The sequence below is a fragment of the Oncorhynchus keta genome, chromosome 28, assembly GCF_023373465.1.
Source record: "Oncorhynchus keta strain PuntledgeMale-10-30-2019 chromosome 28, Oket_V2, whole genome shotgun sequence".
In the NCBI taxonomy this organism is placed as follows: domain Eukaryota; kingdom Metazoa; phylum Chordata; class Actinopteri; order Salmoniformes; family Salmonidae; genus Oncorhynchus; species Oncorhynchus keta.
The window spans coordinates 2,804,815-2,829,606 of record NC_068448.1 but is presented as its reverse complement, the minus strand read 5'-3'; the positions used below and the strand labels follow the sequence as shown (position 1 = coordinate 2,829,606).

The 24,792-nt window shown below is 46.1% G+C and overlaps 3 protein-coding genes across 52 annotated transcripts in view; 1 reads left to right on the top strand and 2 right to left on the bottom strand.

The window, feature by feature from the left end:
- Nucleotides 1-944: 944 nt before the first annotated feature.
- On the bottom strand, nucleotides 945-13,200 carry cdk20 (cyclin-dependent kinase 20). Its single transcript, XM_052484430.1, has 8 exons — nucleotides 12,887-13,200; nucleotides 12,486-12,599; nucleotides 11,907-12,095; nucleotides 11,571-11,692; nucleotides 9,919-9,981; nucleotides 5,537-5,660; nucleotides 2,509-2,664; nucleotides 945-2,058 (listed from the first exon to the last, which is right to left on the bottom strand). The coding sequence occupies exons 1-8, from the start codon at nucleotides 12,959-12,961 to the stop codon at nucleotides 1,870-1,872; spliced, it is 1,032 nt and encodes a 343-aa protein (XP_052340390.1). The 5' UTR covers nucleotides 12,962-13,200; the 3' UTR covers nucleotides 945-1,869.
- A 7,861-nt stretch (nucleotides 13,201-21,061) lies between these two features.
- LOC127913090 (uncharacterized) lies at nucleotides 21,062-21,947 on the top strand. 50 transcript variants are annotated; one of them, XR_008084661.1, is made up of 4 exons: nucleotides 21,062-21,178; nucleotides 21,300-21,347; nucleotides 21,397-21,540; nucleotides 21,726-21,875. XR_008084661.1 is itself a non-coding variant. In XM_052484424.1 (4 exons), the coding sequence occupies exons 1-4, from the start codon at nucleotides 21,160-21,162 to the stop codon at nucleotides 21,826-21,828; spliced, it is 267 nt and encodes an 88-aa protein (XP_052340384.1). In that variant the 5' UTR covers nucleotides 21,091-21,159; the 3' UTR covers nucleotides 21,829-21,947. The 50 variants fall into 50 exon arrangements, 25 of the variants coding, with proteins under 25 accessions (XP_052340371.1, XP_052340384.1, XP_052340381.1 ...); XM_052484424.1 differs by having other exon boundaries at nucleotides 21,091-21,226; nucleotides 21,275-21,347; nucleotides 21,397-21,492; nucleotides 21,798-21,947; XM_052484421.1 differs by having other exon boundaries at nucleotides 21,091-21,226; nucleotides 21,275-21,347; nucleotides 21,397-21,516; nucleotides 21,798-21,947.
- LOC118360489 (host cell factor 1-like) overlaps nucleotides 21,706-24,792 on the bottom strand; it is an 80,102-nt gene continuing 77,015 nt past the window's right edge. Inside the window, 3 exon segments of the mRNA XM_052484400.1 lie at nucleotides 21,706-21,968; nucleotides 23,718-23,781; nucleotides 24,136-24,445. Of these exon segments, the coding sequence (XP_052340360.1) occupies nucleotides 21,929-21,968; nucleotides 23,718-23,781; nucleotides 24,136-24,445 (414 nt within the window). The 3' untranslated portion in view covers nucleotides 21,706-21,928.

Genomic DNA, 24,792 nt, shown 5'->3' with positions numbered 1-24,792 from the left:
ACTGCACCAAAATGGAGGATGAGTGGCACACTGTACTGCACCAAAATGGAGGCTGAGTGGCACACTGTACTGCACCAAAATGGAGGCTGAGTGGCACACTGTACTGCACCAAAATGGAGGCTGAGTGGCACACTGTACTGCACCAAAATGGAGGATGAGTGGCACACTGTACTGCACCAAAATGGAGGATGAGTGGCACAATCATTCAGGCTGCAGCTGTTTAAATACTTTAGTCTGGTAAACGCATCCGACCTAAGAACATTTCCGAATGGTACTCTGAAGTATCCATTACAACAAGTACAACCACTTCTGGGGAAGGAAACCAGAGACTCTCTGATGAACTATTATCCAGCAGACGGACCGGCGATCGCAGAGAGGGACAACAAAGGCATACCCTCGTAAATACGTACATTTCAATTTATTTTCGAATGATCGGCTATTCGTGTTAAAAGTATTAGCATTTCATGACTGTAGTTATCAACTGTATTACAGTGAATCCTCTCTTGGGTTTCCCGCTCTTTTCCTGTCCCCGCCCTTTTCCTTTGTCTACCAAGCCGTCATGTCGGTTTGGTCCGCTAGGGACTTTTCTATCATGTCAGTCACCAATGTACCTACTGTGTGTGTGTGTGTGTGTGTTTCTGTAACTCTGTGATTGATTAAGTTAGTTAGTAAATAAATAATGAAGCCAATTTATATATCACTGATTCATGTTCTATGAGAGGGTTCGTGCAGACATCCAATGGTTTGCGACATTCAAAATATGACTGAATGAGGTGATAATGCATGAATAAGTGACTGTAATCGATAAGATATGAAAATATCTGAAGAGTTCATTCAGAAAATAGAAACTCTTTAAACATTTTCCCGTGGTGCCCCGACTTCCTAGTTAATTAAAGTTACACGATTAGTTTAATCGCGTGATTAAATGACACACAGAGAATTGATTTGATAATGTATAGTCTTCATATTTAATGACAGTCAACGCTACGACAATGAGCACCATGAGTCAGCTAGGCTGTCCATACTGTCACACATACACACACACACAACTGAAACCTGCAGAATAACAAACGCACAAATTAAGAAAATGACATGGCTTTCTACATCACAGCCATGCATTATCTACATACCAATATCAATATTCTATGGTGCAGTTAACATAGCCTGAGTTCCTGATCTGTTTGTGCGGTCTTGCCAACTCCCAACTTCCATAACAATGACAGCAAATGGAGATGGCAAGACAGCACAAACAGATCTGGACTCGGGCTAGGATGGATGACTCAAAACGAGGAAGAACAATGGGTCATAGGCGTGTCCTTAGACCAGAGCAGGATCCACCAGGCTACATTCTGGGATGTATTCATTAGTCACACACCGTTGTGTGTAAAAACAGTTTTGGAAAACGATTTGCAACGAGAACAAGTGTTTTCTATTGGACAAATTCCGTTTGGTTCCGTTTGGTTCCGTTCGGTCCCGTTTGGTTCCGTTCGGTTCCGTTTGGTTCCGTTCGGTCCCGTTCGGTCCCGTTCGGTCCCGTTCGGTCCCGTTTGGTCCCCTTTGGTCCCGTTTGGTTCCGTTCGGTCCCGTTCGGTCCCGTTTGGTTCCGTTCGGTCCCGTTCGGTTCCGTTTGGTCCCCTTTGGTCCCGTTTGGTTCCGTTCGGTCCCGTTCGGTTCCGTTTGGTCCCGGTTGGTTTTCTTAGTGAATACACCCCTGGTTTAAGCAGTCTGGGATGAACATGAAGAACAGTCATACACACCGTGTACCCGTGCAGGGTCCACCAGGCTCTGACAGTCAAACATAAAAACCTGATTAAACCAGCCTAAGTGCTACTCTCAACCAGGCTATGAAAAGCATTGGGGGCCAGTCAATCATAGACACCAGGCATGTCCCTGGACCAAAGCAGGGTCCACCAGGCTCTCTGAGAGGGGCAGATCTACAGAGAATTCGACAGGAGGCTGGAGTCGCTGACGGGAATGTTTTCCTCCGTGCTGGGGGATAGGCAGCTCCGAGTGGTGGGCCGGCAGCGGCTCAGAGAACAAATAGGGATGGAGCAGGGCCTGAGAGAGAGAGAGAGAGACCGACAGAGAGAGAGAGACAGAGAGAGAGAGAGAGAGAGAGAGAGAGAGAGAGAGAGAGAGAGAGAGAGAGAGAGAGAGGTGTGTGTGAGACAAACTGAACTTCTGTTTCAACCTTTCATTCCTAGCCTGGCCGTCCCAGATCTGTGGCACTAGACATGGACTACAGGAGTTTGGCAAGACAGCACAAACAGATCTGGAACCAGGCTCTCATCTTGTCTTTCAACTATCATAATGGGCTGGCAGACAGTTGAGGACGATAACCAGTTTGAAGCAGAGGTGTTCTTATCAATCAATGCAAACAAAACGCTTCCCTTCTATACAACGTATTAGAGGTTCTATTCTGTTATTCTAGAACCGTTCAGAGTTTCTATTCTGTTATTCTAGAACAGTTCAGAGGTTCTATTCTGTTATTCTAGAACCGTTTCTGACCTGTCTGGCGCTGATCCTCTGTTTAGAGGGGTAGACCAGGAACTTGTTGAGCAGGTCCACAGCCTGAGGTGAGGTATCAGGTACTATCTCCTCAAGAGGGATGGCAGGGTTCTCCTTAAAAGTGATCTTATTGTAGTCAGGTAGCTCTGTGATCTCCTGCAGAGACAGAGAGAGAGAGAGACAGAGCGAGACAGAGAGAGACAGAAAGAGAGACAGAGAGAGAGACAATCATTTGCAAATAAATTCATTAAAAATCCTACAATGTGATTTTCTGGATTTTTTCTGTCTCATTTTGTCTGTCATAGTTGAAGTGGACCTATGATGAAAATTACAGTCCTCTCATCTTTTAAAGTGGGAGAACTTGCACAATTGGTGGCTGACTAAATACTTGTTTGCCCCACTGTATATACCTGTGATGGTAAGAAATGTCTTGGTTGTCTGAATTACAGCTGGGAAGAATTGAACTTGGTTAAGCTTCTCTAGTGTCCGTGAGTTTTTTACTCTGGAAAAATTAGAACCTAACACTAGTCAAAGCTTTCCTTCATTTAGGGTCAGTCACAGTGGTCAGGTATTCTGATCTGGTGGACTCACTAAACAGAGAACATCCCTGGTCATCCCTACTGCCTCTGATCTGGAGGACTCACTAAACAGAGAACATCCCTGGTCATCCCTACTGCCTCTGATCTGGAGGACTCACTAAACAGAGAACATCCCTGGTCATCTCTACTGTCTCTGATCTGGAGGACTCACTAAACAGAGAACATCCCTGGTCATCCCTACTGCCTCTGATCTGGAGGACTCACTAAACAGAGAACATCCCTGGTCATCCCTACTGCCTCTGATCTGGAGGACTCACTAAACAGAGAACATCCCTGGTCATCTACTGCCTCTGATCTGGAGGACTCACTAAACAGAGAACATCCCTGGTCATCCCTACTGCCTCTGATCTGGAGGACTCACTAAACAGAGAACATCCCTGGTCATCTACTGCCTCTGATCTGGAGGACTCACTAAACAGAGAACATCCCTGGTCATCCCTACTGCCTCTGATCTGGAGGACTCACTAAACAGAGAACATCCCTGGTCCTCCCTACTGCCTCTGATCTGGAGGACTCACTAAACAGAGAACATCCCTGGTCATCCCTACTGCCTCTGATCTGGAGGACTCACTAAACAGAGAACATCCCTGGTCCTCCCTACTGCCTCTGATCTGGAGGACTCACTAAACAGAGAACATCCCTGGTCATCCCTACTGCCTCTGATCTGGAGGACTCACTAAACAGAGAACATCCCTGGTCATCCCTACTGCCTCTGATCTGGAGGACTCACTAAACAGAGAACATCCCTGGTCATCCCTACTGCCTCTGATCTGGAGGACTCACTAAACAGAGAACATCCCTGGTCATCCCTACTGCCTCTGATCTGGAGGACTCACTAAACAGGGAACATCCCTGGTCATCCCTACTGCCTCTGATCTGGAGGACTCACTAAACAGAGAACATCCCTGGTCATCCCTACTGCCTCTGATCTGGAGGACTCACTAAACAGAGAACATCCCTGGTCATCCCTACTGCCTCTGATCTGGAGGACTCACTAAACACAAATGCTTTGTTTGTAAATTATGTCTGAGTGTTGGAGTGTTCTCCTGGCTATCTGCAAATGATAGCTGAGTGTTGGAGTGTTCCCCTGGCTATCTGTAAATGATGTCTGAGTGTTGGAGTGTTCCCCTGGCTATCTGCAAATGATATCTGAGTATTGGAGTGTTCCCCTGGCTATCTGCAAATGATATCTGAGTGTTGGAGTGTTCCCCTGGCTATCTGCAAATGATAGCTGAGTGTTGGAGTGTTCCCCTGGCTATCTGCAAATGATATCTGAGTGTTGGAGTGTTCCCTGGCTATCTGCAAATGATATCTGAGTATTGGAGTGTTCCCCTGGCTATCTGCAAATGATATCTGAGTGTTGGAGTGTTCCCCTGGCTATCTGCAAATGATATCTGAGTATTGGAGTGTTCCCCTGGCTATCTGCAAATGATATCTGAGTGTTGGAGTGTTCCCCTGGCTATCTGCAAATGATATCTGAGTATTGGAGTGTTCCCCTGGCTATCTGTAAATGATGTCTGAGTGTTGGAGTGTTCCCCTGGCTATCTGTAAATTAAAAATAAAAAAATAGTTGTGTTTTTTTAAATAAACATTGGCTGGTTTGCATAATATAAGGAATTTGAAATTATGAATACTTAAGTATATTTTAGCAATTCCATGTACTTTTGATACTTAAATATATTTAAAACCAAATACTTTTAGACTTTTACTCAAGTAGTATTTTACCGGTTCACTTTTCCTTTTCCTTCAGTCATTCTCTATGAAGGCATCGTTACATTTACTACAGTTGGACAATTGGGTACTTTTCCCACCCATGCTACCTAATATACAGTAGAATATCCCTCAAACTGTGTGTATGGAGAGATGGACAGAGAGCAGATGGACAGATGGACAGAGAGCAGATGGACAGGTGGACAGAGAGCAGATGGACAGAGAGCAGATGGACAGGTGGACAGAGAGCAGATGGACAGATGGACAGAGAGCAGATGGACAAAGAGCAGATGGACAGAGAGCAGATGGACAGATGGACAGAGAGCAGATGGACAGATGGACAGAGAGCAGATGGACAGAGAGCAGATGAACAGAGAGCAGATGGACAGAGAGCAGATGGACAGAGAGCAGATGGACAGAGAGCAGATGGACAGAGAGCAGATGGACAGAGAGCAGATGGACAGAGAGCAGATGGACAGAGAGCAGATGGACAGAGAGCAGATGGAGCAGATGGACAGAGAGCAGATGGACAGAGAGCAGATGGACAGAGAGCAGATGGACAGAGAGCAGATGGACAGAGAGCAGATGAACAGAGAGCAGATGGACAGAGAGCAGATGGACAGAGAGCAGATGGACAGAGAGCAGATGGACAGGGAGCAGATGGACAGAGAGCAGATGGACAGAGAGCAGATGGACAGATGGACAGAGAGCAGTCTCACCGGCCACATGCGCTGGTTAGGTGTCCCCAGGACTCGGAGGACACAGCACAACTGTTCTATGTCATTCTCTCCAGGGAACAGAGGGGAGTTATTCAGAAGTTCCCCAAAGATACATCCCACTGCCCTGTGGACAGGAGAGACTGGGGTTAGATACATCCCACTGCCCTGTGGACAGGAGAGACTGGGGTTAGATACATCAGGAGAGACTGGGGTTAGATACATCAGGAGAGACTGGGGTTAGATACATCAGGAGAGACTGGGGTTAGATACATCAGGAGAGACTGGGGTTAGATACATCAGGAGAGACTGGGGTTAGATACATCAGGAGAGACTGGGGTTAGATACATCAGGAGAGACTGGGGTTAGATACATCAGTAGAGACTGGGGTTAGATACATCAGGAGAGACTGGGGTTAGATACATCAGGAGAGACTGGGGTTAGATACATCAGGAGAGACTGGGGTTAGATACATCAGGAGAGACTGGGGTTAGATACATCAGTAGAGACTGGGGTTAGATACATCAGGAGAGACTGGGGTTAGATACTTCAGGAGAGACTGGGGTTAGATACATCAGTAGAGACTGGGGTTAGATACATCAGGAGAGACTGGGGTTAGATACTTCAGGAGAGACTGGGGTTAGATACATCAGGAGAGACTGGGGTTAGATACATCAGGAGAGACTGGGGTTAGATACATCAGGAGAGACTGGGGTTAGATACATCAGGAGAGACTGGGGTTAGATACATCAGTAGAGACTGGGGTTAGATACATCAGTAGAGACTGGGGTTAGATACATCAGGAGAGACTGGGGTTAGATACATCAGGAGAGACTGGGGTTAGATACATCAGTAGAGACTGGGGTTAGATACATCAGGAGAGACTGGGGTTAGATACATCAGGAGAGACTGGGGTTAGATACATCAGGAGAGACTGGGGTTAGATACATCAGGAGAGACTGGGGTTAGATACATCAGGAGAGACTGGGGTTAGATACATCAGGAGAGACTGGGGTTAGATACATCAGTAGAGACTGGGGTTAGATACATCAGGAGAGACTGGGGTTAGATACATCAGGAGAGACTGGGGTTAGATACATCAGTAGAGACTGGGGTTAGATACATCAGGAGAGACTGGGGTTAGATACATCAGGAGAGACTGGGGTTAGATACATCAGGAGAGACTGGGGTTAGATACATCAGTAGAGACTGGGGTTAGATACATCAGGAGAGACTGGGGTTAGATACATCAGTAGAGACTGGGGTTAGATACATCAGGAGAGACTGGGGTTAAATACATCAGGAGAGACTGGGGTTAGATACATCAGTAGAGGTTGGGGTTAGATACATCAGGAGAGACTGGGGTTAGATACATCAGGAGAGACTGGGGTTAGATACATCCCACTGCCCTGTGGACAGGAGAGACTGGGGTTAGATACATCAGCAGAGACTGGGGTTAGATACATCCCACTGCCCTGTGGACAGGAGAGACTGGGGTTAGATACATCAGGAGAGACTGGGGTTAGATACATCAGGAGAGACTGGGGTTAGATACATCAGGAGAGACTGGGGTTAGATACATGAGGGGAGACTGGGGTTAGATACATCAGGAGAGACTGGGGTTAGATACATCAGGAGAGACTGGGGTTAGATACATCAGGAGAGACTGGGGTTAGATACATCAGGAGAGACTGGGGTTAGATACATCAGGAGAGACTGGGGTTAGATACATCAGGAGAGACTGGGGTTAGATACATCAGGAGAGACTGGGGTTAGATACATCAGGAGAGACTGGGGTTAGATACATCAGTAGAGACTGGGGTTAGATACATCCCACTGCCCTGTGGACAGGAGAGACTGGGGTTAGATACATCAGGAGAGACTGGGGTTAGATACATCAGGAGAGACTGGGGTTAAATACATCAGGAGAGACTGGGGTTAGATACATCAGGAGAGACTGGGGTTAGATACATCAGGAGAGACTGGGGTTAGATACATCAGTAGAGACTGGGGTTAGATACATCAGTAGAGACTGGGGTTAGATACATCAGGAGAGACTGGGGTTAGATACATGAGGGAGACTGGGGTTAGATACATCAGGAGAGACTGGGGTTAGATACATCAGGAGAGACTGGGGTTAGATACATCAGTAGAGACTGGGGTTAGATACATCAGTAGAGACTGGGGTTAGATACATCAGGAGAGACTGGGGTTAGATACATCAGGAGAGACTGGGGTTAGATACATCAGTAGAGACGGGGTTAGATACATCAGGAGAGACTGGGGTTAGATACATCAGGAGAGACTGGGGTTAGATACATCAGTAGAGACTGGGGTTAGATACATCAGTAGAGACTGGGGTTAGATACATCAGTAGAGACTGGGGTTAGATACATCAGGAGAGACTGGGGTTAGATACATCAGTAGAGACTGGGGTTAGATACATCAGTAGAGACTGGGGTTAGATACATCAGTAGAGGTTGGGGTTAAGCATCTAAACCACAGCCATCTGCTCTACAGGAAACACCTTATCCTTACTGCCATCTGCTCTACAGGAAACACCTGATCATTACTGCCATCTGCTCTACAGGAAACACCTTATCATTACCGCCATCTGCTCTACAGGAAACACCTTATCATTACTGCCATCTGCTCTACAGGAAACACCTGATCATTACCGCCATCTGCTCTACAGGAAACACCTTATCATTACTGCCATCTGCTCTACAGGAAACACCTTATCATTACTGCCATCTGCTCTACAGGAAACACCTTATCATTACTGCCATCTGCTCTACAGGAAACACCTTATCATTACTGCCATCTGCTCTACATGAAACACCTGATCATTACTGCCATCTGCTCTACAGGAAACCCCTTATCATTACTGCCATCTGCTTTACAGGAAACACCTTATCATTACTGCCATCTGCTTTACAGGAAACACCTTATCATTACTGCCATCTGCTCTACAGGAAACACCTGATCATTACTGCCATCTGCTTTACAGGAAACACCTTATCATTACTGCCATCTGCTCTACAGGAAACACCTTATCATTACTGCCATCTGCTCTACAGGAAACACCTTATCATTACTGCCATCTGCTCTACAGGAAACACCTTATCATTACTGCCATCTGCTCTACAGGAAACACCTTATCATTACTGCCATCTGCTCTACAGGAAACACCTGATCATTACTGCCATCTGCTTTACAGGAAACACCTTATCATTACTGCCATCTGCTCTACAGGAAACACCTGATCATTACTGCTATCTTCTCTACAGGAAACACCTTATCATTACTGCCATCTGCTCTACAGGAAACACCTGATCATTACTGCCATCTGCTCTACAGGAAACACCTTATCATTACCGCCATCTGCTCTACAGGAAACACCTTATCATTACTGCCATCTGCTCTACTGGAAACACCTTATCATTACCGCCATCTGCTCTACAGGAAACACCTTATCATTACTGCTATCTGCTCTACAGGAAACACCTTATCATTACTGCCATCTGCTCTACAGGAAACCCCCTTATCATTACCGCCATCTGCTCTACAGGAAACACCTTATCATTAACGCCATCTGCTCTACAGGAAACACCTTATCATTACTGCCATCTGCTCTACAGGAAACACCTTATCATTACTGCCATCTGCTCTACAGGAAACACCTTATCATTACCGCCATCTGCTCTACAGGAAACACCTTATCATTACTGCCATCTGCTCTACAGGAAACACCTGATCATTACTGCCATCTGCTCTACAGGAAACACCTTATCATTACTGCCATCTGCTCTACAGGAAACACCTGATCATTACTGCCATCTGCTCTACAGGAAACACCTTATCATTACTGCCATCTGCTCTACAGGAAACACCTTATCATTACTGCCATCTGCTCTACAGGAAACACCTTATCATTACTGCCATCTGCTCTACAGGAAACACCTTATCATTACTGCCATCTGCTCTACAGGAAACACCTGATCATTACTGCCATCTGCTTTACAGGAAACACCTTATCATTACTGCCATCTGCTCTACAGGAAACACCTTATCATTACCGCCATCTGCTCTACAGGAAACACCTTATCATTACCGCCATCTGCTCTACAGGAAACACCTTATCATTACTGCCATCTGCTCTACAGGAAACACCTTATCATTACCGCTATCTGCTGGAAACTGTTGTATACAGTAGATAACAAATGGCTGATTTACTGAGCTGCCTCTTTACACATTATCACGGACCTGTTATTATAGGATTCGATATCAAATGAAAGCATCAAATCAATGAATCAGTTTGATTGATTGATTCATTAATCAATTAAATGAATCAATCAGCGACAGGAGAAACGGAATCCTCTTACCAGAGATCTACACCTTCGTCGTATTTTCTTGCCCCATAGAGCAGTTCTGGTGCTCGATACCACCTGAAAACATACAGAGCGTGATCATGATTGGCTCCTATTAATACCCACATGGGGTGGACGAGCTGGAGAAGACTGCTCCGAACAGAGTGCGATGGAGGGGAGGCGTCGGTGGCGTAAGTAAGTAATGATATCCTCAGCTGAGACGTGTTTACACAGGCAGCCCAATTCTGATCTTTTATTTTAAATTTTTAAACCTATTTATATTTTGACCAATCAGATCAGCTGTGAAAAAGACAATGATGTGATAAGTACTGATGTTATTGGTCAGAAGTCCAATTAGTGAAAAAAAAAAAAAAAAAAGGATCACAGCCCCATGTAAGCCTGCAGTGAACGGGGCAAACTGGTTTGTATTGGTATGCAGTGAACGGGGCAAACCGGTTTGTAATGGTATGCAGTGAACGGGGCAAACCGGTTTGTAATGGTATGCAGTGAATGGGGCAAACCGGTTTGTATTGGTATGCAGTGAATGGGGCAAACCGGTTTGTATTGGTATGCAGTGAACGGGGCAAACCGGTTTGTATTGGTATGCAGTGAACGGGGCAAACCGGTTTGTATTGGTATGCAGTGAACGGGGCAAACCGGTTTGTAATGGTATGCAGTGAACGGGGCAAACCGGTTTGTATTGGTATGCAGTGAACGGGGCAAACCGGTTTGTATTGGTATGCAGTGAACGGGGCAAACCGGTTTGTATTGGTATGCAGTGAACGGGGCAAACCGGTTTGTAATGGTATGCAGTGAACGGGGCAAACCGGTTTGTATTGGTATGAAGTGAACGGGGCAAACCGGTTTGTATTGGTATGCAGTGAACGGGGCAAACCGGTTTGTATTGGTATGAAGTGAACGGGGCAAACCGGTTTGTAATGGTATGCAGTGAACGGGGCAAACCGGTTTGTAATGGTATGAAGTGAACGGGGCAAACCGGTTTGTATTGGTATGCAGTGAACGGGGCAAACCGGTTTGTATTGGTATGCAGTGAACGGGGCAAACCGGTTTGTATTGGTATGCAGTGAACGGGGCAAACCGGTTTGTATTGGTATGAAGTGAACGGGGCAAACCGGTTTGTTTTGGTATGCAGTGAACGGGGCAAACCAGTTTGTATTGGTATGCAGTGAACGGGGCAAACCGGTTTGTTTTGGTATGCAGTGAACGGGGCAAACCGGTTTGTATTGGTATGCAGTGAACGGGGCAAACCGGTTTGTATTGGTATGCAGTGAACGGGGCAAACCGGTTTGTATTGGTATGCAGTGAACGGGGCAAACCGGTTTGTATTGGTATGCAGTGAACGGGGCAAACCGGTTTGTATTTGTATGAAGTGAACGGGGCAAACCGGTTTGTATTGGTATGCAGTGAACGGGGCAAACTGGTTTGTTTTGGTATGCAGTGAACGGGGCAAACCGGTTTGTATTGGTATGCAGTGAACGGGGCAAACCGGTTTGTATTGGTATGCAGTGAACGGGGTAAACCGGTTTGTTTTGGTATGCAGTGAACGGGGCAAACCGGTTTGTATTGGTATGCAGTGAACGGGGCAAATCGTTTGTAATGGTATGCAGTGAACGGGGCAAACTGGTTTGTTTTGGTATGCAGGGTACCTGGTGGCCACCTGATGGCTGTAGAGATGCTCTCCGTCGTTGTTGAAAAGTCTGGCCAGGCCAAAGTCTGCTATCTTCAGATGACCTGTAGAGCTGATGAGCAGGTTGGCTGGTTTCAGATCCTGCAGAGAGAGAAAAACACAACACCTTATGATATAGCTTATAACCAGGGAACCACGCAGACACAATGTGTGCGTGTGTGTTATAAGGACGTGAGTGACGTCACATTGTGTGTGTGTGTTATAAGGACGTGAGTGACGTCACATTGTGTGTGTGTGTGTGTGTGTTATAAGGACGTGAGTGACGTCACATTGTGTGTGTGTGTGTGTGTCTCACTCTGTGCATGATGGAGTTCTCGTGGCAGAAGGCAACCCCTTTCAGCAGCATCATCATGTAACCTTTGACGTGTGCCTCGGTGAGAGGCCTCTGAGAGTTCCTGATGACCTCAGAGAGGTCAGAGAGCATGTACTCAAACACCAGGACGAACCCTGTACCATGGGGAAACACGTTCTTGAGCTTCACCACCTACAACACATGGGGATGGAAGGAAAGTGTTTCTCAAGAGTAGCCGTGTGCAACCTCACGGATAGCGGTGGCTTGTTATCCGTCAGAGGGGGTGTACAAGTGCAATTACAAAATAAACTTGGGCAACATTCTGAGGGTTAGGCTATATCAATTATATACATATATTTTAAATGTAACCTTTATTTATCTAGGCAAGTCAGTTAAGAACAAATTCTTATTTATAATGACGGCCTACACCGGCCAAACCCGAATGACGCTGGGCCAATTGTGCGCCGCCCTATGGGACTCCCAATCACGGCCGGATGTGATACAGCCTGGATTCGAACCGGGGACTGTAGTGACGCGTCTTGCATTGAGATGTAGTGCCTAAGACCGCTCGGGATAACTCACATATTGGTTGTCTTCAATCTCCTGTAAAGCCTTGATCTCTCTGAGGGCTTGGTTGGGGATCCCATCCTCCAACTTTCTCAGAGCTACTTTCTTCAGAGCCACAGTCTCTCCAGTCTAAATGACAACAGAAAAGAGCATAACGTAGTAAAGACACTGCTTGAAAATGTTATATTACTTGACTGTCTGCTTGCCAAACAGGGTGGGTATATCATTTAATAACTAGGCATCAACTAGCTTACTCTTAATGTTTACAAAGTTATTTACATGTTTTTTAAAAATATATATATTCCTGTTCGGGAATATTGCAAAAATTATACCCACCCAGCCAAAGAAGAGCTAACTATCTACATTAGACATCGAACGTTAGTTATCTAGTCAAATAAACAGATTTGAATTCATACCTCGATATGTTTTGCTTTGAAAACAATGCCATGGGCTCCTTCTCCTATTCTACCCAAAATACTATATTGATCCATGGTAAATTACAGAAGGTTTAACGTTAGCTAAACTCTCTTGTTGATTAAAACGCCTGGCTTTTTATAATAAAAAAACGTAAGTAAGAACATCTACAAATTTCTGGTATATCTAATACATCGTGTAATACAGTAAACTAGCTATCAATGTGGAGAATAGTTTTTATCTCCCGAGTAATAAATGCGAGGTGACGGTTTTTACATTGACGACAGTGTTGTTATCACGTGACCATAATGGCAGCCTGCAATGGTCTGCTGCAGAAGACAGGGGGCGCTGTTGTATCGGCATCAGTCTTCTGGCTTCTACCTGATGGGAAAACATATTTGCTTGAACTGATTTCATTGTGCGTACAGCACAGGAGGTTGGTGGCACCTTAATTAGGGAGGACGGGGCTCGTGGTAATGACTGGAGTGAGTGGACTCAGTGGAATGGTATCAAATATATGAAACACATGGGATTACAGGTGTTCGATGCTTGTCAATTTGCTTCCTTTTTGGCCATTATTATGAGCCGTTCTCCCCTCAGCAGTACATGGCCATGATGTTCAAAAGTTCATAGGTGACCAGCAGGGTCAGATTATAATAATCGCAGTGGTTGTCGAGGGTGCAACAGGTCAGCACCTCAGGAGTAAATGTCAGTTGGCTTCTCATAGCCGATCATTCAGAGTTACTCTAGCTGTAGGCTACAGATTCATGTTATTGACTTGGCCTATATCTTTGTTTAATATAATTAATATAATTAATAAATCAGTTCATTAAGAATAAAAAATATTTTGTGAGAAATATAAGGTATACATTAATATTTTTTTGTAGGTATTTTCACTTGGTAATGAGTAATAAGTAATTACATAGAAATACATTACATAGAAATACAATCATTTTAACTAAACTAAATTCTGTGTAACACCTATTAATTACATTGTACTTATACTCACATTTACATGTAGTCTGTGGTGTGTTTATTTTCTTGCGTGGATGGTGCTTCCAGAAGCTTCTAAATTTAGCGCCAGGTTGTCAGGATGGGTAATGTACTGTATAAGTACACATTAATTACAACTAAGTACCCCTCAAGATACACTTCATTTTAACTAGCTTAACCTAGTAATTACATTGTACTCTGTGGTGTACTTATGGATTTATCCTTTAATTTGGATGGCAAGGAGGTTCAGGTTGTCATAATTGGTCAAGGTACATATTTATTATAAGTATTTTTTAAAATTATTATTATAATCTGAGATGACACCCGTATGGTAGACCCCCAGTCAGTGAGGTCTGCTTCTATAAACCAAGGTAACCCAGTTGGAGGCCAGTGCGAGCAACACCATTGAGTGGAGATTTTAACAAGTACGCATTCATGTAGGTAATTAGAGCCTCCTCTAATCTTTGTAATCTCAAACACCCAGCGCATCTGTCCGCATGAGATTGCAACCTTGTGACAGTTATTACTGAATCGGATACAGTGCAGAAGAAACTAAACACTATATTGGTGAATGTAGTGGACACTTGTAACAAGCACGGAAACAAGCCATTTGTTGTCACACCTCTGTAATTACGTACAGCAATTACCACCAGTTCCATGTTGTTATTACAGTGTAACTATGAGTTACACTGTTACAGTGTAACTACTTGTTGTTACAGTGTAACTATTATTACAATTAACTACAATACTTGTTAGAGTAATTACACTGTAATAAGGACCCCTTAACTAAGTGCTTAGGCGTCTCGTCAGTGGGGCACCTGTCGCCAACATCTGGTGAAATTGGAGGGCGCGCAATTCAAATAATCATACAAGTGTCATATCGGTTAAAAGCTTAAAGTCTTGTTAATCTAACTGCACTGTCCGATTTACAATGGGCTTTACAGCGAAAGCATGACATGCGATTGTTTGAGGACGGCGCCCCCACATCAAAATATTTTTCACCCAGCACAGCCTTCATAAAATCACAAATAGCGATTATATATTCACTTACGTTTCGAAAATCTTCCTCTGATTTGTCATCCAAAGGGTCCCAGCTATAAAATGTAGTGTTGTTTCGTTAGATAAAATCCTTCTTTAAATCCCAAAAAGTCAGTTTAGTTGGCGCCATCGATTTGAGTAATCCACTCGTTCAACATGCAGAGAAAGGAACCCAAAAACCTACCGCTAAACTTTGTTAAAACAAGTCAAACTACGTTTCTGTTTAATCCTCAGGTACCTTAAAATGTAAATAAACGATAATATTTCATACGGAAAGAAGAATGTTCAACAGAAAAGTAAAATTAGTAAGTACGCGTCCTCTTCGTCGCGCGTCCTCTTCGTCGCGCGCCCACAGACTGATTTCCAACTGTGACTCCCAGTATTAAAACTCTTAAAAATTCTTCCTCGTTTGGGAAGAAACAAGTCTGAAACCTTGAACAATGACTGTTGCCATCTAGTGGAAGCCGTAGGATATTGCAATCTGGGAGCTGGAATTGCATATGACCCAAAGCTTTCCATTGTTTGGGCTCTCAAAATAAAATGTTTTTCCGGTTGGTTTTTCTTAGGATGTTCTCCGACCATATCAATTGCGTTATAGTCTCATACATTATTTTAACATTTCAACAAACTCTAAAGTGTTTCTATCTAATGGTGCCAATTACATGCATATCCTGGCTTCTGGGCCTGAGTAACAGGCAGTTTACTTTGGGCACATCAGTTAGACAGGAAGTGGAGAAAAATAGACCCCAATTTATTGGGGCTGAGTCTTGTTTCTGGACAGTAGGGGCTGGGGCTTGTTTCTGGACAGTAGGGTCTGGGGGTTGTTTCTGGACAGTAGGGTCTGGGGGTTGTTTCTGGACAGTAGGGGCTAGGGGTTGTGTCTGGACAGTAGGGGCTGGGGTTGTTTCTGGACAGTAGGGGCTGGGGGTGTTTCTGGACAGTAGGGGCTGGGGGTGTTTCTGGACAGTAGGGGCTAGGGGTTGTTTCTGGACAGTAGGGGCTAGGGGTTGTTTCTGGACAGTAGGGGCTAGGGGTTGTTTCTGGACAGTAGGGGCTCGGGGTTGTTTCTGGACAGTAGGGGCTGGGGGTTGTTTCTGGACAGTAGGGGCTGGGGGTTGTTTCTGGACAGTAGGGGCTGGGGGTTGTTTCTGGACAGTAGGGGCTGGGGTTGTATCTGGACAGTAGGGGCTGGGGGTTGTTTCTGGACAGTAGGGGCTGGGGGTGTTTCTGGACAGTAGGGGCTGGGGGTTGTATCTGGACAGTAGGGGCTGGGGGTTGTTTCTGGACAGTAGGGGCTGGGGTTGTATCTGGACAGTAGGGGCTGGGGGTTGTATCTGGACAGTAGGGGCTGGGGTTGTATCTGGACAGTAGGGGCTGGGGGTTGTATCTGGACAGTAGGGGCTGGGGGTTGTTTCTGGACAGTAGGGGCTGGGGGTTGTGTCTGGGCAGTAGGGGCTGGGGGTTGTTTCTGGACAGTAGGGGCTGGGGGTTGTTTCTGGACAGTAGGGGCTGGGGTTGTTTCTGGACAGTAGGGGCTAAGGGTTGTGTCTGGGCAGTAGGGGCTGGGGGTTGTTTCTGGACAGTAGGGGCTGGGGTTGTTTCTGGACAGTAGGGGCTGGGGGTTGTTTCTGGACAGTAGGGGCTAGGGGTTGTTTCTGGACAGTAGGGGCTGGGGGTTGCTTCTGGACAGTAGGGGCTGGGGGTTGTTTCTGGACAGTAGGGGCTGGAGGTTGTTTCTGGACAGTAGGGGCTGGGGTTGTTTCTGGACAGTAGGGGCTGGGGTTGTTTCTGGACAGTAGGGGCTGGGGTTGTTTCTGGACAGTAGGGGCTGGGGTTGTTTCTGGACAGTAGGGGCTGGGGTTGTATCTACTCAAACACATTTTCCCCGACACCCAAAAGTACTTGTTACATTTTGGATGCTTTGCAGGACAGGAAAACTGTCTAATTCACCCACTTAAAGAGAGAACCCCTGGTCGTCCCTACTGCCTCTGATCTGGAGGACTCACTAAACAGAGAACATCCCTGGTCATCCCTACTGCCTCTGATCTGGAGGACTCACTAAACAGAGAACATCCCTGGTCATCCCTACTGCCTCTGATCTGGAGGACTCACTAAACAGAACATCCCTGGTCGTCCCTACCCTGCCTCTGATCTGGAGGACTCACTAAACAGAACATCCCTGGTCATCCCTACTGTCCCTACTGCCTCTGATCTGGAGGACTCACTAAACAGAGAACATCCCTGGTCATCCCTACTGCCTCTGATCTGGAGGACTCACTAAACAGAGAACATCCCTGGTCATCTACTGCCTCTGATCTGGAGGACTCACTAAACAGAGAACATCCCTGGTCATCCCTACTGCCTCTGATCTGGAGGACTCACTAAACAGAGAACATCCCTGGTCATCCCTACTGCCTCTGATCTGGAGGACTCACTAAACAGAGAACATCCCTGGTCATCCCTACTGTCATCCCTACTGCCTCTGATCTGGAGGACTCACTAAACAGAGAACATCCCTGGTCATCCCTACTGCCTCTGATCTGGAGGACTCACTAAACAGAGAACATCCCTGGTCATCCCTACTGCCTCTGATCTGGAGGACTCACTAAACAGAGAACATCCCTGGTCATCCCTATCTGGAGCCTCTGATCTGATCTGGAGGACTCACTAAACAGAGAACATCCCTGGTCATCCCTACTGCCTCTGATCTGGAGGACTCACTAAACAGAGAACATCCCTGGTCATCTACTGCCTCTGATCTGGAGGACTCACTAAACACACATCCCTGTTATTTGTAAATGATGTCTGAGTGTTGGAGGTTCTCAGGCTATCTGTAAATGATGTCTGAGTGATGGAGTGTACCCTGGCTATCTGTAAATGATGTTAGAGTGTCCCCTGGCTATCTGTAAATGATGTCTGAGTGTTGGTCATGTTCCCTGGCCATCTGTAAATGATGTCTGCGTGTTCCCTATCTGGAGTTCCCCCTGGCTATCTGTAATGATGTCTGAGTGTTGGAGTGTTCCACTGGCTATCTGTAAATGATGTCTGAGTGTTGGAGTGTTCCCCTGGCTATCTGTAAATGATGTCTGCGTGTTCCCGTGGCTATCTGTAAATGATGTCTGAGTGTTGAGTGTTCCCCTGGCTATCTGTAAATGATGTCTGAGTGTTGGAGTGTTCCCTGGCTATCTGTAAATGATGTCTGCGTGTTCCCTGGCTATCTGTAAATGATGTCTGAGTGTTGAGTGTTCCCCTGGCTATCTGTAAATGATGTCTGAGTGTTCCCTGGCTATATGTAAATGATGTCTGAGTGTTGGAGTGTTCCCTGGCTATCTGTAATGATGTCTGAGTGTTGGAGTGTTCCCCTGGCCATCTGTAAATGATGTCTGAGTGTTGGAGTGTTCCCCTGGCTATCTGTAATGATGTCTGAGTGTTGGAGTGTTCCCCTGGCCATCTGTAAATGATGTCTGAGTGTTGGAGTAAATGATGTCTGAGTGTTGGAGTGTTCCCTGGCTATCTGTAAATGATGTCTGAGTGTTGGAGTGTTCCCCTGGCTATCTGTAAATGTCTGATGTCTGATCTGTAAATGATGTCTGAGTGTTCCCCCTGGCTATCTGTAAATGATCTGAGTGTTGGAGTGTTCCCCTGGCTATCTGTAAATGATGTCTGAGTGTTCCCCTGGCTATCTGTAAATGATGTCTGTTGGTGTTCCCCTGGCTATCTGTAAATGATATCTGAGTGATGGAGTGTTCCCTGGCTATCTGTAAATGATATCTGAGTGTTGGAGTGTTCCCCTGGCTATCTGTAAATGATATCTGAGTGTTGAGTGTTCCCCTGGCTATCTGTAAATGATGTCTGAGTGTTGGAGTGTTCCCATGGCTATCTGTAAATGATGTCTGAGTGGAGTGTTCCCTGGCTATCTGTAAATGATGTCTGAGTGTTTCCCCTGGCTATCTGTAAATGATGTCTGAGTGTTGGAGTGTTCCCCTGGCTATCTGTAATGATATCTGAGTGTTGGAGTGTTCCCCTGGCTATCTGTAATGATATCTGAGTGTTGGAGTGTTCCCTGGCTATCTGTAAATGATATCTGAGTGTCTGGAGTGTTCCCCTGGCTATCTGTAAATGATATCTGAGTGTTGGAGTGTTCCCCTGGCTATCTGTAAATGATATCTGAGTGTTGGAGTGTTCCCATGGCTATCTGTAAATGATATCTGAGTGTTGAGTGTTCCCCTGGCTATCTGTAAATGATGTCTGAGTGTTGGAGTGTTCCCCTGGCTATCTGTAAATGATGTCTGAGTGTTGGAGTGTTCCCCTGGCTATCTGTAAATGATGTCTGAGTGTTGGAGTGTTCCCCTGGCTATCTGTAAATGATGTCTGAGTGTTGGAGTGTTCCCCTGGCTATCCGTAAATTAAACAAACAAGAACATCGTGCCGTCTGGTTTTCATAATATAAGGAATTTAAAATGATTTATACATTTACTTTTAATACTTAAGTATATTTAAAACCCAAATACTTTTTAAACCTTTACTCAAGTAGTATTTTATTGGGTGACTTTCACTCAAGTCATTTTCTATTAAGGTATCCTTACTTTTACCCAAGTATGAGATTCAGGTACTTTTTACACCGTTGGTAACAAGACATTACTGAGCAGGGAGACAAGACATTTCCAGGTGTTTTTTTTAGTTGGTTTTTTTTATATATATATCAAGACATAAAGCAACCAAGATGACAAACATGTAAAAACATTTTTGTTACAGATAATTATATAAAAAAGAGATTATTTTTTTATTTTATTTTATTTTTTTTAAACTTTACTTGCTACGTGAAGGAAGGAACTAATTTACAACTGAGCTCAAACCCTGTTTGCTGCACCATTCAATCATTCCTCATAACGAAACATTTCCCACCTCTCGGTAAATAAAATGCTCTGTTTCAAAACTACATGGAAAACATTTGTCACATTACACACACACACACACTTGCATACCTAAACATATGTAAAGCAAATAATAATAATAATAATAATAATAACAACAACAAATACACCAAAAGTAATGTGAATGGTTATCAATATCAACAGTTTGTCCGCATTTTGGGGGGGGGGGCAGAAAATATCCCAGTTAATTCTCAGAATTCTAAAGAAAACAAGGTTTGGAACAAAAAGAACCTTCTAAATTCCATTAGATGTCAACAAATGCATTCCCATGGACTATCGACAGGTTGAGACGACGAGGAGGAGGACAGGTGAAAAGTAAAGCTTTTTCTCTCTGCAAATCAATTCCTTTAATTCATTTTTTTTTTTTTACTGAAAGTATAAACAAAACAAAAAAAACATCCACTCGCCTCTTTTCTTTCAGTCTTTCGTTTCTGCTCTTTCATCTTCCGCAGCAGAGCAAGTAACAAAAAGTCCTTATTTATCGGTTCATTAGACGACCAATTCTGAAATAATAAGTGTCAAATTACCTGTTGAATCAAGGCTGTAAAACAAAAATGGTACTTTTTCACCCTGGTTGGCAGTCAGCCAGTGTCCACACACCCTCCCAACGAAAGGAAACAGACTAGAGAATTAAAGTAGTCTCCCTAAACCTACACCAAAAACACCTCCTTTTCTTTACTCGAGTGAAACTCGAGTTCCTTTTTTTTACTCCCTGTGAACACAGTGATGCCAGGACAAATGTGAAGTCTTAAATCGGTGGTTGATGATGATGATGATGATGGACTCCCTTCAATGGAGAAAAAACACTCTTGTCCTCCCCAAGTGCTGTCTGTTTTCCCCATCGGTTTTTGTTTTTGTCCCCATGACAACGTGACGATGCCATGTTCTTCTGTTTCAACCGTCTTCCATAGCAACCATCTGATCCTTCCACACATGTGACCAATCGACCCGACGCGCAAATGACATCGGACATACACAGCTATTCGTGCTGTGTCATTACTTGCGTTGATAAAGCGGGAGGGAGAAAAGCGTGGGACACAGAGAGGAAAAGAACTAGCAACTACAGTTAAAACTCCACAGTGTTTTGTTGTATTATTTTGTTGTTGATGATGATTTCACCGAGAATCATAAAAAAAAAAATAAAAAGCCAAGAAAAATGTAATTTGTGTGCTTTCAACCGTTTTAACAGAAGATCAGTAATAAACCAATAAAGAACACGAGGTTGGAAACAAGGTGTCCGTGGCACCACAACCTCGAGGGCTCTGGGATTATTTTCCAGCTGGATTTTTCAGGCAGCCATTTTGTGAACGATGGGCGGTCTGGGTCCAGGTTTGTGGGCCGGTCTGGGTCCAGATTTGTGGGCCGGTCCGGGTCCAGGTTTGTGGGCCGGTCCGGGTCCAGGTTTGTGGGCCGGTCCGGGTCCAGGTTTGTGGGCCGGTTCCGGGTCCAGGTTTGTGGGCCGGTCCGGGTCCAGGTTTGTGGGCCGGTCCGGGTCCAGGTTTGTGGGCCGGTTCCGGGTCCAGGTTTGTGGGCCGGTCCGGGTCCAGGTTTGTGGGCCGGTCCGGGTCCAGGTTTGTGGGCCGGTCCGGGTCCAGGTTTGTGGGCCGGTCCGGGTCCAGGTTTGTGGGCCGGTCCGGGTCCAGGTTTGTGGGCCGGTCCGGGTCCAGGTTTGTGGGCCGGTCCGGGTCCAGGTTTGTGGGCCGGTTCTGGGTCCAGATTTGTGGGCCTTGGTCTGGGTCCAGATTTGTGGGCCGGTCCCTGGGTCCAGGTTTGTGGGCCGGTCTGGGTCCAGATTTGTGGGCCGGTTCATAGACGGGTCCAGGTTTGTGGGTCGGATCATAGGCGGGTCCAGGTTAGTGGGACGGTCCGGGTCCAGGTTTGTGGGCCGGTCCGGGTCCAGGTTTGTGGGCCGGTCCGGGTCCAGGTTTGTGGGCCGGTCCGGGTCCAGGTTTGTGGGGCTGAGGTTGAGGATATTGTAGATAGTTGGTGAGGGATCTTGGTGGTGGGAGCTGGTTGAGGGGTGTTGTATCCAGTTCAGTCATAGTCATCATGGACAACAAGGGGAGAAGGAAACTCCCTTCACTGGTCTGATCTGGCCTTCTTTGGACCGGTAGCTTTCCTAAAGGAGAGAAACAAGACGAGGCAACAGATGAACATAGACGAGGGGACAGATGAACATAGACGAGGGGACAGATGAACATAGACGAGGCGACAGATGAACACAGACGAGGGACAGATGAACAGATGAACACAGACGAGGCGACAGATGAACATGAACACAGACGAGGCGACAGATGAACACAGACGAGGGACAGATGAACACAGACGAGGGGACAGATGAACACAGACGAGGGGACAGATGAACACAGACGAGGCGACAGATGAACACAGACGAGGCGACAGATGAACACAGACGAGGGGACAGATGAACATAGACGAGGGGACAGATGAACATAGACGAGGCGACAGATGAACACAGACGAGGCGACAGATGAACATAGACGAGGGGACAGATGAACATAGACGAGGGGACAGATGAACATAGACGAGGCGACAGATGAACATAGACGAGGGGACAGATGAACATAGACGAGGGGACAGATGAACATAGACGAGGGGACAGATGAACATAGACGAGGGGACAGATGAACATAGACGAGGCGACAGATGAACATAGACGAGGGGACAGATGAACATAGACGAGGCGACAGATGAACATAGACGAGGGGACAGATGAACATAGACGAGGCGACAGATGAACATAGACGAGGCGACAGATGAACATAGACGAGGCGACAGATGAACATAGACGAGGCGACAGATGAACATAGACGAGGGGACAGATGAACATAGACGAGGGACAGATGAACATAGACGAGGCGACAGATGAACATAGACGAGGCGACAGATGAACATAGACGAGGCGACAGATGAACATAGACGAGGCGACAGATGAACATAGACGAGGGGACAGATGAACATAGACGAGGGGACAGATGAACATAGACGAGGGGACAGATGAACATAGACGAGGGGACAGATGAACATAGACGAGAGAGAGAGAGAGAGACAGAGAGAGAGAGAGACAGAGAGAGAGAGAGAGAGAGAGATGAGACAGAGAGACAGAGAGACAGAGAGACAGAGAGAGACAGAGAGAGACAGAGAGAGACAGAGAGACAGAGAGACAGAGAGACAGAGAGACCGAGAGACCGAGAGACCAGAGAGAGAGAGAGACAGAGAGAGAGACAGAGAGAGAGACAGAGAGAGAGACAGAGAGAGAGACAGAGAGAGAGACAGAGAGAGAGAGAGACAGAGAGAGAGAGACCGAGAGAGAGACCGAGAGAGAGACAGAGAGAGAGACCGAGAGAGAGAGAGAGACCGAGAGAGAGAGAGACCGAGAGAGACCGAGAGAGAGAGGGAGAAACAGAGAGAGAGAGAGAGAGAGACAGAGAGAGAGAGAGACCGAGAGAGAGAGAGACCGAGAGAGAGAGAGAGAGAGAGACCGAGAGAGAGAGAGACCGAGAGAGAGAGAGAGACCGAGAGAGAGAGAGAGACCGAGAGAGAGAGAGAGAGAGAGAGAGAGAGAGAGAGACCGAGGGAGAAACAGAGAGAGAGAGAGAGAGAGAGAGAGAGACAGAGACAGAGAGAGACAGAGAGAGAGAGAGACCGAGGGAGAAACAGAGAGAGAGAGAGAGAGAGACCGAGGGAGAGAGAGAGACCGAGAGAGAGAGAGACCGAGAGAGACCGAGAGAGAGAGACCGAGAGAGACCGAGAGAGAGAGAGAGACCGAGAGAGAGAGACCGAGAGAGAGAGAGAGACCGAGAGAGAGAGAGAGAAACAGAGAGAGAGGGGTATGAATGGTACTCACATGTCAGGTGAGGAGCCTGGTCTCTTAGCAGTTGGTTTAGCTGCAACACCATCTTTACCTACCTCTACAGGGAGACGACATAGTATTGTAATAATATATTTTATTATAGCACTTTTCATTCAAACGAAAATCTCAAAAGACGCTTTAAAAACTTGTCAAGGATTAAAGGTAGCTTTTTTTTTTATTTTTAAAGGAAAGAGCATCATGAAGTTGTTGTCAACACAAGTCAAGTTCGGATTTGTTCCATTGTAAATAACCAGAGTCCTCTGGTTATAATATCAACCTTCATTCATATGTATTTATCCCTTTGAGATCAATGGGAGCTCTGATTCACTTAAGAGCTACACAAAATACAAAACACAATGAGGAATTAGTGACACAATTCAAACACTTTAGAGGCTAGCTTAGCGTTCCGCACCTTGGAGCCACCTGACCTGCGTGGCAGGGCCGTAACCTTTCTCGTTGCGGGCTGCGATGCGGAAGATGATGGCAGGCTTGGTGGTGTAGTCTATGTGTGCGTTGGAGAGGCTGGACGACTGTACCAGGCAGGAAGGGTTGGGCCCACAGAACACTCGCATGAAAGCCAGCTGGGCTGGGGTGGTGGTGGTGGTGGGCTTGGTCTGCTCCCCGCTCTGGGCGCTCTGGATGGCCAGGTACACCGAGTACTCAATGATCTTACCAGATGTGACCGACGGAGGCTCCCAGGTCAGGTGGGCTCCGTCTGGGCTCTGAGGGGAGAGAAGGAAGAGGGGAGAGAGAGAGGGGAGAGAGAGATGGAAGAGGGAAGAGAGAGATGGAAGAGGGAAGAGAGAGATGGAAGAGGGAAGAGAGAGATGGAAGAGGGAAGAGAGAGATGGAAGAGGGGAGAGAGATGGAAGAGAGAGATGGAAGAGGGAAGAGAGAGATGGAAGAGAGAGATGGAAGAGGGAAGAGAGAGATGGAAGAGAGAGATGGAAGAGGGAAGAGAGATAGGGAAGAGAGAGATGGAAGAGGGAAGAGAGATAGGGAAGAGAGAGATGGAAGAGGGAAGAGAGAGATGGAAGAGAGAGATGGAAGAGGGAAGAGAGAGATGGAA